This window comes from Saccopteryx bilineata, chromosome 5 (assembly GCF_036850765.1).
Source record: "Saccopteryx bilineata isolate mSacBil1 chromosome 5, mSacBil1_pri_phased_curated, whole genome shotgun sequence".
In the NCBI taxonomy this organism is placed as follows: domain Eukaryota; kingdom Metazoa; phylum Chordata; class Mammalia; order Chiroptera; family Emballonuridae; genus Saccopteryx; species Saccopteryx bilineata.
Window position 1 is genome coordinate 237463460 of NC_089494.1, and position 13738 is coordinate 237477197.

The window sequence follows — 13738 nt, forward strand, 5'->3', positions numbered from 1 at the left end:
CTTATTTTGTCTTTTAATAAAATTAAAAAGTGTTCTGTAAAAATAAAACTGTTTATAATATTGATATAAATCTGTTGTATTTTTGGATTATTGAACTTATTATTTCAAGTAAACCTTGGATGGATAAATGGCACTTTTCATATTTTGTGTTTAGTATCACAAGTTTGTTTCATTGGAATTTCAAAATTTCTGTGAATTTAGAATTTATAGTTAAGAAAATAATGCTTTTAACTATTTTATTAAACTGAGTCCCATTTCTTTACTATTTCACTGTAAAGTGAATGAGTTCATGACATTATGCTTTTGAAGCCCAACAGGAAGACATTTGAAAATTTGATGGTAGCACTTTTCTGTCATATATATGTATATATTTTTTTCCAGACAAATTTTGTTATTTATAAGACTGTTATTAAACATAGTGTTTAGGCATGTTAGGCCTTTGGCAGGGAAAAGTCAAACCAGTTTTGTTGGTAAGATTATTCTCTCTACTATTTATGGGGCTATGAAACAGAGAAATCTATGGAAAACCACCCATAGAGTAGTAGCAACTCATATCTGAAATAGACCTAAGATTAAAAAAAAAAAAAAAACGCCTGACCTGTGGTGGCACAGTGGATAAAGCGCCAACTTGGAAACACTGAGGTTGCTGGTTCAAAAAAAAAACCCTGGCTTGCCTGGTCAAGGCACATATGGGAGTTGATGCTTCCTGCTCCTCCTCCTTCTCTCTCTCTCCCCCTCTAAAGTGAATAAATAAATAAATAAAAATTTAAAAAATAAACACCTTTATAAAAAAAAACAAAAAACCGTCTGTGTATGTGATAGCTTCTGTCTGTGCTTTATCTTTATACTGTCTTCTACTAGATGATCTGCCTATAACAGTTTTTTAAATACCTCAGTATTAATAGCATCTCTTTCCCTGTTATAAGTATAACATTAGTATCTTTTTTCTTTTTTTGTATTTTTCTGAAGCTGGAAACGGGGAGAGACAGTCAGACAGACTCCCGCATGTGCCTGACCAGATCCACCTGGCACGCCCACCAGGGGCGAAGCTCTGCCCACCAGGGGGCGATGCTCTGCCCCTCCGGGGCATCGCTCTGCCGCGACCAGAGCCACTCTAGCACCTGGGGCAGAGGCCAAGGAGCCATCCCCAGCGCCCGGGCCATCTTTGCTCCAATGGAGCCTTGGCTGCGGGAGGGGAAGAGAGAGAGAGGAAGGAGGGGGTGGGGGTGGAGAAGCAAATGGGCGCTTCTCCTATGTGCCCTGGCTGGAATCGAACCCGGGTCCTCCGCACGCCAGGCCGACGCTCTACCGCTGAGCCAACCGGCCAGGGCCAGTACCATTTTTGTTTGGGGAATTTTTAAAAACATTTTGGAATGATAACTTGATAGAGTTCTATAATTCTGATATCCTTAAAAGGGCTAGAAGTAATCTAAAACCCTGTAAAGCATATAAATATCTAGTCATTCAGTAACTAATTCTGTAAGCAGGATACTCTAGTCTTCAAAAACGAAAGGCAGCCATCAGAATGGCTAAATTATTACTACTGGAAATACCAAGTGTTGACAAGGATTTAGAGCAGTTGAAATTGTATATACTGCTGATCAGAATGTAAATTGGTACATCTGCTTTGCAGTACTGTTTGGCAGTGTCTACTAAAGCCGAAAATACATATAGTTTATCACTCAGCAATTCCACTGTTAAGTGTATATCTAACAGAAATGCATACATAGGTGCACCAAAAACAGCTATTAACAGTGCTTTTAGTAATAGCCACAAATGGGAAACAACCTAAATGTTCGTCATCAATGGGATGGATAAATAAATTATAGTTTAAATCCTGCAATAAAATACTACACTGCACTGAAAATGAATGAAACTACTTCTGGAGGTAAGAATATGGTTAAATTCTCATAAAAATAGTATGTTATCAGACATAAAATAGTAAATACTGTGTAATTCCATTTGTATACATTTGTGTGTGTGTGTGTGTGTATGTGACAGAGAGAGGGACATATGGGGACAGACAGACAGAAAGGGAGAGAGATGAGAAGCATCAATTCTTCCTTGCGGCACCTTAGTTGTTCATTGATTGCTTTCTCATATGTGCCTTGACTGGGGGCTACAGCAGACCGAGTGACCCCTTGCTCTAGTCAGCGACCTTGGGCTCAAGCTGGTGAGCCTTGCTCAAACCAGATGAGCCTGCGCTCAAGCTGGCAACCTTGGCATTTCAAACCTGGGTCCTACATGGCCCAGTTCAACGCTCTATCCACTGTGTCACCACCTGGTCAGGCCCGTTTGTATACATTTAAAAAATTGACAAAACTAATCTAATTCAACATGATAATAATTTGAAGTAGTGACTAGGAGAGGGTACATTGCCAGCTCTGATTTACTTTTTTATTTTTTACTATTTTTTTATTTATTTATTCATTTTTTAGAGAGGAGAAGGAGAGACAGAGAGAGAGAGAGAGAGAGAGAGGAGAGAAGAGAGAAGGGGGGAGGAGCTGGAAGCATCAACTCCCATATGTGCCTTGACCAGGCAAGCCCAGGGTTTCGAACCGGCGACCTCAGCATTTCTAGGTCGACGCTTTATCCACTGCGCCACCACAGGTCAGGCCTCTGATTTACTATTAATGTTCTTTTAACTCTTGATGTGCATAGTGATTACACAGTGTGTTCATTATAAAAATTGAGCTATATTTTTTTATTTTTGAAAGAGAAAGAGGGACAGACAGGAACTGATAGACAGGAAGGGAGAGAGATGAGAAACATCGACTTGTTGCAGCACTTTAGTTGTTCATTGATTGCTTTCTCATACATGCTTTGAGCAGCTCCAGCCAGCCAGTGACCCCTTGCTCAAGCCAGCAATCTTGGGCTTCAAGCCAGCTACCTTAGGGCTCAAGCCAGTGACCATGGGGTCATGTCTATGATCCTACACTCAAGCTGGCAACCTGAGCCCACACTTAAGTGGTGACCTTCGAGTTTTGAACCTGGGTTGTCAGCTTCCCAGGTCGACACTTTATCCACTGTGCCACCATCTGGTCAGGCGAGCTATGCATCTTTTTTTTTAATTTTTTTTTTCATTTTTCCTAAGCTGGAAACGGGGCGGCAGTCAGACAGACTCCAGCATGCGCCCGACCAGGATCCACCCGGCATGCCCACCAGGGGGCGATGCTCTGCCCCTCTGGGGTGTCTCTCTGTTGCATCCAGAGCCATTCTAGCACCTGAGGCAGAGGCCACAGAGCCATCCTCAGTGCCCAGGCCATCTTTGCTCTAATGGAGCCTTGGCTGCGGGAGGGGAAGAGAGAGACAGAGAGGAAGGAGAGGGGGAGAGGTGGAGAAGCAGATGGGCGCTTCTCCTGTGTGCCCTGGCCAGGAATCGAACCCAGGACTCCTGCACACCAGGCCGATGCTCTACTGCTGAGCCAACCGGCCAGGGCCTATGCATTTTTTAATACTATGTGTACTTCTCTTTTATTTGTTTGTTTATTTATTTATTTATTTTAATGAGAGGAGGGAAGGCAGAGACAGATTCCTGCATGCGCCCAACCGGGGTCCACCTGGCAATCCTACTAGGGGGCAATGCTCTGCCCATCTGGAGCATTGCTCTGTTGCATCCGGAGCCATTTTAAGCCTGAGGTAGAGGCCATGGAGCCATCCTCAGTTCCCAGGGCCACCTTGCTCTAATCGAACCTTGGCTGCAGGAGGGGAGGATAAGAGAGAGAGAGAGAGAGAGAGAGAGAAGTGAGGGAGGAGGGGTGGAGAAGCAGATGGTCACTTCTCCTGTGTGCCCTGACCAGGAATTGAATGCAGGACATCCACACATTGGGCTGACACTCTACTATAGAGCCAACCGGCCAGGGCCTCTGTATTTTTATTTCAATTAAAATTTCACTTAAAAAAAATTATTGTGAACTAGAAAAATAATATAAATTATCTATAATATATTGGAATTAGACATTTTTTTCTTGGAGAAAAGAAAAAAATTAGTTGCCCACGCAACTCCATATATAGTTAGATTAAGAGAGTTGAGATCTAAAATGATTTATTTCTCATGTCTTGTTTTCTTTGAAAAACCTATCTTTTATAAACAAAGAAACAAAAGTATTTTTGATTGTTTCACATTTTTATTTCATAAATACATTTTTATCTTTTAAATCTCTATAAACAGAATATAAAATATATAGGAGTCTTGCTAGTTCTGTGCCCTTTAGAAGCAATGTATGAGTTCTCAGAACTGAATTCCCATAATTGTATTGGCTCTTTTTGGGGGGGAGATTTTTCTGGAGTGAGAAGCAAGGAGGCAGAGAGACAGACTCCCGCATACACCCAACTGGGATCCACCTGGCATGTCCACCAGGGGGCGATGTTCTGCCTATCTGAGGCATTGCTGTGTTGCAACTAGAGCCATTCTAGCGCATGAGATGGAGGCCATGGAGCCATCCTTAGCACCTGGGCCAACTTTTTGCTCTAATGGAGCCTTGGCTGCAGGAGGGAAAGAGAGAGAGAGAGAGAGAAAGGAGAGAAGAAAGGTTGGAGAAGCAGATGGGCGCTTCTCCTGTGTGCCCTGGTTGGGATTCATACCTGGGACTTTCACATGTCGGGCCGACGCTCTACCACTGAGCCAACCAGCCAGGGATGTATTGGCTCTTTTTTTTTTTTCTTTTTCTTTTTCATTTTTCTGAAGCTGGAAACAGGGAGAGACAGTCAGACAGACTCCCGCATGCGCCCGACCGGGATCCACCTGGCACGCCCACCATGGGGCGAAGCCCTGCCCACCAGGGGGCAATGCTCTGCCCATTCTGGGCGTTGCCATGTTGCTACCAGAGCCACTCTAGCGCCTGAGGCAGAGGCCACAGAGCCATCCCCAGCGCCCGGGCCATCTTTGCTCCAATGGAGCCTTAGCTGCGGGAGGGGAAGAGAGAGTCAGAGAGGAAGGAAGGGGGGTGGAGAAGCAAATGGGCGCTTCTCCTGTGTGCCCTGGCCGGGAATCGAACCCGGGTCCTCCGCACGCTAGGCCGACGCTCTACCGCTGAGCCAACCGGCCAGGGCCTGTATTGGCTCTTTTTAATGGTTGTTAGTTAACTAAAAGGTTAATGATTTGGTCTTTAAAGTCTTACTTTTATCTTATTTTTAATGTATTAGATGATGATAACATAGGCACTAGCTATTTTAGTTCTGCACTATTTAGTGTAGCCTGAAAAGGAAATGCAGTCCTTTTCAAACCCAGCTGGCTTTAAAAGTTGAAAACATGGTACTGCTACATTAAAATTCTACAAGAATTCTTAGCAAGTGGAATCATTTTTCTCTTAAGTAATTGACTTAAGGCTTATAATTATCATATGTCTTTTGTAGACATCAGTTGTTTAAAGATTCCTACTTAAGAGATTTATAAATAAAAAAAATTTAAAACGATTTCTGTAAGGTTGTGTTTAGAAAAGCACTTGGCAAAATGAACTGTATGGCCCAATTATTCATTTTCAGAGATAATTAAACCTTTGTTCCATTTTTACTTCTTTTTTTATGTTGTCACATTAACTGTTCTTGCACACGTCCTTGGCTATATTAAGATGTGGAATGTTAGGTGAAATGTCAAACAGGAACAACTATAATAGAAGAAAAAGGAATGGCAGTTTTATTCATAGTTCATGCTGCTTTACAAATTGCTTTATTGAGTAGCTTATACATACTGTTACTAGTTGTAATTTTTTACTGACCTACCTTGGACAATACAAATAAATATTTTATTTTCATAGAAACATTGGATGCCATTTGCAATCAACATTCTTTGTAAATGTGTATTCTATGTGTATTCATTTTTAAATATACAACCAAGTAGATACTTGTTTTCAAGGATATCATAAAAATCTATGGCATCAGTTTTTCATTATAAACACCACATTTTCATGTCAGGAAGTCCTTTGGGTAACTAATATTTGACTCATGGCTACTGCGCAATAAATGTTTGCTGAGTCAATGAGTAAGCTGTCAGTTGTGCCAAATACAAGAGAAATAAGAAATTTCATATTATAGAGGGCATTGTAAATTTTGCAAGAATAATTACAAGTGGTAAGACATTGAGGGTAAGACAGTATAGAAAAAAAGTAAGACTTTCCTGACCTGTGGTGGTTCAGTGGATAAAGCATCAACCTGGAGCACTGAGGTTGCTGGTTCAAAACCCAGGGCCTGCCCAGTCAAGGCACATACAAGAAGCAGCTACTAAGAGTTGATGCTTCCCACTTCTCACCCCCTCTTCTCTATCTAAAATATCAATACATAAAAAAATATTTAAAAACGGGAAAAAAGTCTCTTCTTTTAAGAAGTTTAATTTAGAAGGAAATAAAGGTAATGAACCAAAGGCCAAAAGTGTACATTGTGTAACATTACTACATAAAGCAAGATTAAACTTACTGCAATGAAAGCAGCAGCTAATTTTACTGCTGTCATTCTTATCATGTACCTATTTCACAAGTTAATAAGTAACTGAATATCAACACAACTATCAGAAAATTTGATGTCTTCTGTGATTTCAAACAAACATTTGATTCTGCATTGTCATTATGAATACAGGTTTTTGCCCCCAAAAGTTTAGGCCATACATTATTTAGTCTACATTTACATATACATAAACGTACTTTTTTTCTAAGTCCCAGTGTAAGAAATACTTCTAATAAAAAATTGTTACTTTTCCCATACTATTTAACAGGAGATATAGTAATGTTTTTTTGGGGGTTTTTTTTGGTTTTTTTTTTCTTTTTTCTTTTTTCTGAAGCTGGAAACAGGGAGAGACAGTCTGACAGACTCCCGCATGCGCCCGACCGGGATCCACCCGGCACGCCCACCAGGGGTGACGCTCTGCCCACCAGGGGGCGATGTTCTGCCCATCCTGGGCGTCGCCATGTTGCGACCAGAGCCACTCTAGCGCCTGAGGCAGAGGCCACAGAGCCATCCCCAGCGCCCGGGCCATCTTTGCTCCAATGGAGCCTTGGCTGCGGGAGGGGAAGAGAGATACAGAGAGGAAGCGCGGTGGAGGGGTGGAGAAGCAAATGGGCGCTTCTCCTGTGTGCCCTGGCCGGGAATCCTCCGCACGCTAGGCCGATGCTTTACCGCTGAGCCAACCGGCCAGGGCCGTAATGTTAAGATATAAACTGTGCAACACCACCTAACAAGTATTCCTGCCAAAAAAAAAATAAGGTCTAAATCTGATGAGAACACCCAATCAGCAAAATACAGACTTTGAACATTTCTACAGGATAAACAACGTGTTTTTTTTAACAAGTAAACTAAAGAAAAAAACAGAGAAAGATTAAAATATTGTGGTCTTAAAAGACACTTAAGTGGTAAGCCTGTTGTACTGTATGAATCTCACTTGGATCCTGACTGAAATAAACTATGGGAGGAAGGACATATATAGGAATTATTTTTATTATTGACAGAGACAGAGAGAGAGTCAGAGAGAGGGACAGATAAGGACAGACAGACAGAAAGGGAGAGGGAAGAGAAGCATCAATTCTTCATTGCGACTCCTTAGCTGTTCATTGCTTGCTTTCTCAAATGTACCTTGACGGGGGGTGGGGGTGGGGCCTACAGCAGAGCAAGTGACCCCCTGCTCAAGCCAGTAACCTTGGGCTCAAGCTGGTGAGCCTGTGCTCAAGCTGGATGAGCCCGAGCTCAAGACAGTGACCTTGGGGTTTCAAACCTGGGTCCTCCACATCCCGGTTCAATGCTCTATCCACTGCGCCACCACCTGGTCAGGCAGAAATTCTTTTTTGTGTGTGTGTGTGGCAGAGACAGAGTCAGAGAGGGACAGATAGGGACAGACAGACAGGAAGGGAGAGATGAGAAACATCAATTCTTCATTGTGGCTCTTTAGTTGTTCATTGACTTCTCATATGTGCCTTGACTGGGGGGCTACAGCAGACTGAGTAACCCCTTGCTCACGCCAGCAACCTTGGGTTCAAGCTGGTGAGCCTTGCTCAAACCACATGAGCCCGCTCTCAAGCTGGCGACCTCGGGATCTCAAACCTGGGTCCTCCACATCCCAGTCCAATGCTCTGTCCACTGCGCCACCGCCTGGTCAGGCTAGGAATTCTTAATATTAAGACACTGTTTATGGCCTTTGGTCATGATCTTTGATTTTTCTACAAAAGTGTTATTTGAGAGTAAGTCTAGACCTTTAACTTATGATATAAGCTTCTGCTTTAATACATGTCATTCTCTACATGTTAGGCTGTTTCATATGACCCATAAATAGTATGTACAGCTACTTTTCTTTTTTTCTTTTTAGCCAGGACTAAAAGAAGTGGTAGAAGCCTGTCGAGGAAAAAATTTATTTTTTTCTACCAATATTGATGAAGCCATTAAAGAAGCTGATCTTGTATTTATTTCTGTAAGTATTTTTCTTTTTTTTCTGTATTTTTCTGAAACCGGAAACGGGGAGAGACAGTCAGACAGACTCCCGCATGTGCCAGACCAGGATCCACCCGGCACGCCCACCAGGGGGCAACGCTCTGCCCACCAGGGGGCGATGCTCTGCCCCTCCGGGGCGTCGCTCTGTCGCGACCAAAGCCACTCTAGCGCCTGGGGCAGAGGCCAAGGAGCCATCCCCAGTGCCCGGGCCATCTTTGTTCCAGTGGAGCCTCGGCTGCGGGAGGGGAAGAGAGAGACAGAGAGGAAGGAGAGGGGGAGGGGTGGAGAAGCAGATGGGCGCTTCTCCTATGTGCCCTGGCCGGGAATTGAACCCGGGACTTCTGCATGCCAGGTCGATGCTCTACCACTGAGCCAACCGGCCAGGGCCTAGTATTTTTCTTTGATGTGTGTGTTTTAATATATTCTTCCAATACAGACATTTCATCCTATTTTAATAGTAAATCTGTTGTATTAAGCTACATCATTGCTTAAGATAGCATTGTTCAATTGAATTTTGGTTGCCACTGACTTTGTCCAACACTTCGCCAAACCCTCTAATCATTTGGTCAAATGTGTCATTTCAGATCATCAAATAAATAAATTCAGAGAAAGTTCTAATCTGAGATCTAGAATTAGGAAGTGCTGGTAACATGTGAGCACATGTGTTGATAGTGTATTTTATGATTTCTTTTTTCTTCCGGTTGGTAGAGGTGAGATAAAGAGAATCAGGTAAAGTTCCCTTGCAAATATAAAGGCCACTCCTATCTAGATGAATTATATTCCAAAACTCATTTTAAGTTAATTGTTTGGAACTCAGCATCTGTTGTTTAGGTTGTCAGGCTACTCTCTAGACACCTTCAGCTCATAATATGACTAAACTATTGTACCTTTGTAATGAAAAAAAAGATCCAATGCTTGGAAGTAAACTGGTAATCCAATATTTGAACCAGGTAATTTATTTCTTGCTGTACTGGTAAGCATCTACTCACATATTCTGTATGTGAGGGTGTAGTTCTCACCAGTTGGTGTCTGAGCTAGGGTGTTAGATGACTGAAGACCGTTAGAGCCTTAAGGAATGAAAGGAAACCAGTGGTGTGAGCTTTGAGTGGGTCCCAGGCAATAAAGGAAAGAAATATCATGAGATCCATCTTCCCTCTATGCATATTGTTCATAACGGTGAGTTGTGAATAAGGGGTTGTTTTCTGACTGGTGAGACAAAAGCAGTACTGTGAAGATAGGTGAGCTCTAAAAGAAAGTGGTAATGACAGATATTGGTGCAGCTTCTGTGACTCACCCAGGCATCCTCTACTTGAGCTTGCAGAAGGTTAGGATAGAGGCAGAGAAAATGAGGAAGTATTTTGGAGTAGCTAGATACTTTGAGTTAATCAAGAAGTTATCTTATTCCTCTGGTTATCTTAGTTTGGATAACCACAGCCAGGAATAGCAATAGGGAGATTTTCTGTAACAATAGTTATTAAAATAATCTGTTCTCAGGCAATAGAGTCTACTGTAGGGTGGTCTGACAGAGCTACTTGACTTACCTATGCCTGTCAGCCAGTCTAACCTGAGCTGCCCTGGATCTTTCCAAGCTATTAGTTTACATGCCTATTAGGGCAATTTATTGCTGTATAACTCACATTTAGTTTCTATTTTTCTCTGGATTAGTTTTTTTTTAAAATTTGCTTGTTGTATACTTTTATGGAAAATATCAAACTTTTATGCAAGATGCAGACGGTAATATAATGAACCCCTATTTACTCATTCTCTGTTGTCAACAGTTATCATGCGGATCTTATTTCATTTACTACTTCTTTCCCTTTCCTCCCACCCCAGATAATTTTTAGGGCCATTCCATGTAAGAATACTTTCACACAATTCAGTTTTCACTTGTTACTTTCAGATCCCCGTTACTGGGGAAGTCCTCTGACCAGCTCCCAGGCCTGGCCGTTTCACCTCACCCGCCAGCCAGCCGTCATTGCCCTGCTGTGCTCCGCGCTCCTGCCTTCCATGACTCCGTCTTTTCCTAAGTTGTTCCATGCATATAAACAACTTTTTCTTCCTGCTTTTCACACCTCAACTCAATCTTCAAGTTTTGATTTGTTTTGGCTTGATTTCTTTACTTAATCCCCCACTAGGTTTTAAGCTCATCAAGAGAAGAGAATTAGTGCTACTGACTTCTGGTTAAAAAATTATTCCTGTATAGAATTTTAGATTCTTTAGCGTACTTTCATTTTTATCAGAATGTTATAAAACTGATGGGTTAGGTTTTAGAGCATGTGTTATCATTATTTTCTAATGAGGTCATTGAGGCAAAGGCAGCCACACTTCTCTACGGTTATTAATATAGCTAAGCCAAAACTAAATACCTGCTCTGGACTCATTTATTTTTCCTTCTGTTTGATCGTTTTTGTCTATATAGTATTCTATAACCTGAAGATGCTAGATAATTCTTAGCTTTGATGAGCCAAGAAAGTATTTGTGAATGATACTGCAAACATTTTTAAAGCTATCGATACAGGCCTATAAAGAAGAAGAGTGAAAAAGGGGTTTAAAGACCATGATAATATTTTACGTACTATGAATAGAGGAAAGAAGAGAAAAATCTCCATTTCATTTCAGATTGTTAGCTCCTTTAGGATAAGAACTGTTTCATTCATCTTTATATCTCCAGGGCTTAGCTTGGAACCAGCTTGCCCTGGTATCTGACACATGTATGGTAGTTCTCAACAAAAACTTACTGAATAAATTCTCCAGGTGCTTCAAGCTATTCCTTCTGGTGATCATATTTATTAAATGTTTTGGTTTTGTTTTTTTTTGCGCCCGGGCCAACGTTGATCCAGTGGAGCCTTGGCTGTGGGAGGGGAAGAGAGAGACAGAGAGGAAGGAGAGGGGGAGGGGTGGAGAAGCAGATGGGCGCCTCTCCTGTGTGCCCTGACCGGGAATCGAACCCGGGACTTCTGCACGCCAGGCCGACTACTGCTGAGACAACCGGCCAAGGCCTTAAATGTATTATTTTTGAGGAACTAATAGAGAATTAAAATCAGGGCTACTGATGATAGTTAACTTCTCACTTGACTAGCTTCTCAACTGATGTTCCAGGGCCTATTTTGAAATCGCTAAGTATGCATCTTGGACGTCAAAGATAATCTGTTCTTAATCCTGGATATTTTCACCAGGTGAACACTCCAACAAAAACCTACGGAATGGGGAAAGGCCGTGCAGCAGATCTGAAGTATATTGAAGCTTGTGCTAGATGCATTGTACAAAACTCACATGGGTACAAAATTGTGACTGAGAAAAGCACAGTTCCCGTGAGGGCAGCAGAAAGTATTCGTCAAATATTTGATGCAAACACAAAACCCAACTTGAATTTACAGGTATGCAAAAAAGGAAACAATTAGAATCTGGTTCTTCTTACATAAATATCAATGCCTTAAATTTGTCCATAATTAATACTAGCTTAAAACTTTCTTTATATTGGGATTCTAGGTTCTGTCCAACCCTGAGTTCTTGGCAGAAGGAACAGCCATCAAGGACCTAAAGAACCCAGACAGAGTACTGATCGGAGGGGATGAAACCCCAGAGGGCCAGAGAGCTGTGCAGGCACTGTGTGCTGTGTATGAGCACTGGGTTCCCAAGGAGAAGATCCTCACCACTAATACTTGGTCCTCAGAACTTTCCAAACTGGTTAGTATGTAACATTCAACTCTCCAGTCAATTTAAAGCCAAGGATTTCTCTTAAACCTGTTATGTTACACAGCTACTTTTTTTCCTTTTTTTCTGAGAAAAGAGGAGATTGACAGACTCCTGATTGCGCCCTGACCAGGGCCCTGACCAGAATCCATCCGGCAACCCCCGTCTGGGGCGGATGCTCTGCCCATCTGGGGCCATGCTCGCAATCAAGCTCTTTTTTAGTGCCAGAATTGCTGGAACCAGTTGAACCATGACTGCAAGAGGAGAAGAGAGAGAGAGACACACACACACACACACACACAACAGGGGGAGGGGGAGGGGGTTTAGAAGCAGATGGGCGCTTCTCATGTGTGCCCTGACTGGGAATTGAACCTGGGCACCACACATCAGGGCATTGCTCTACCACTGAGCCAACCAGCCAGGGCCAGCTACTTTCTTAATATTAACAAAAGGTATGCTTTTGAAGATAATATTCTTATATATTATGAAATAGTTATGAAATAATTTTCACAAGGGGGGTCAAATATCAGTGTATAAAATATTCTGGAAAATTTAAAAATTTTAATAAAATATAAGAAAATGGAGGATAGAATAATTTTTTAAGTCATTCTTTCCCTTCTTTTACTCTCTTTCATAATTTTTTTTTTCTTCTACAAAGGAAAGGAAGGAGGGAAGACAAGGAGAATGGAAGGAAAAGAAAAAGGAAAGAGGAAGGGAGAGGGAAGGGGAGGAAAAAAGAGAAGGGAGGGGAGGAGCCAATCTTTGGTTTTCTAAATATGACTTGACTAGGTTAAACAAGATGTTCTCCATTTCTAAACTTTTCCTTGAGTATTAATTAGAAGCTTATGGAAATAGGGTTTAAGGTGCAGGCCACTGATACACAGTTCAGCTGAATAAAGGGTTGTAGAGTTAACATAAGCTCCAATGATATCGAGGATGGACAGAGGCCTAATTAGAACATTTTCCTGCCCTGGCCGGTTGGCTCAGTGAACAGAGCATTGACCCAGTGTATGGAGGTCCCGGTTTCAATTCCTGGTCAGGGAACACAAGAGAAGTGACCATCTGCTTCTGTCCCACTCCCTCTTCCCCTCCTGCAGCCAGTGGCTCAACTGGTTCGAGCATGGCCCCTGTGTTGAGGATAGGTCAGTTGGTCCTAGTGTGTTAGCCTCAGTTGCTAAAAGTAGCTTGGTTGATTCGAGCATTGGGGGTTGCTGGGTGGGTCCTGGTTGGGGCACATGAGGGAGTCTGCCTCACTATCTCCCCTCTTCTCATTTAAAAAAAAAAAGAACATTTTCCCTCACCAACCTGTCTTTTGCCTCCTCAAATTGAGCCCATCAGTAACTTTTGTATCTCCCTCAGCAATTTGCATTAACTCAATGAAATATAATCCATGTATAAATGTGTAAAACTGCTATTTTAGCTTATCATAGTTTCCTTTTTTTATTTTTTAAGGCAGCAAATGCTTTTCTTGCCCAGAGAATCAGCAGCATTAACTCTATAAGTGCCCTCTGTGAAGCAACGGGAGCTGATGTAGAGGAGGTGGCAACAGCCATTGGAATGGACCAGAGGATTGGGAATAAGTTTCTGAAAGCCAGCGTTGGTAACCTGAAATTTTTCAGTGTATAAAGTGGGTTCA

General features: G+C 42.2%; 1 protein-coding gene across 3 annotated transcripts in view; it reads left to right on the forward strand.

Moving 5' to 3' along the window:
- The window catches only part of UGDH (UDP-glucose 6-dehydrogenase), a 33447-nt gene that overhangs the window by 8723 nt on the left and 10986 nt on the right, over nucleotides 1-13738 (forward strand). For all 3 annotated transcript variants that reach the window (XM_066280693.1, XM_066280694.1, XM_066280692.1), the window contains 4 exons: nucleotides 8288-8389; nucleotides 11586-11786; nucleotides 11899-12096; nucleotides 13555-13702. In XM_066280693.1, coding sequence (XP_066136790.1) covers nucleotides 8288-8389; nucleotides 11586-11786; nucleotides 11899-12096; nucleotides 13555-13702 — 649 coding nt within the window. The remainder of the gene's footprint in view (nucleotides 1-8287; nucleotides 8390-11585; nucleotides 11787-11898; nucleotides 12097-13554; nucleotides 13703-13738) is intronic.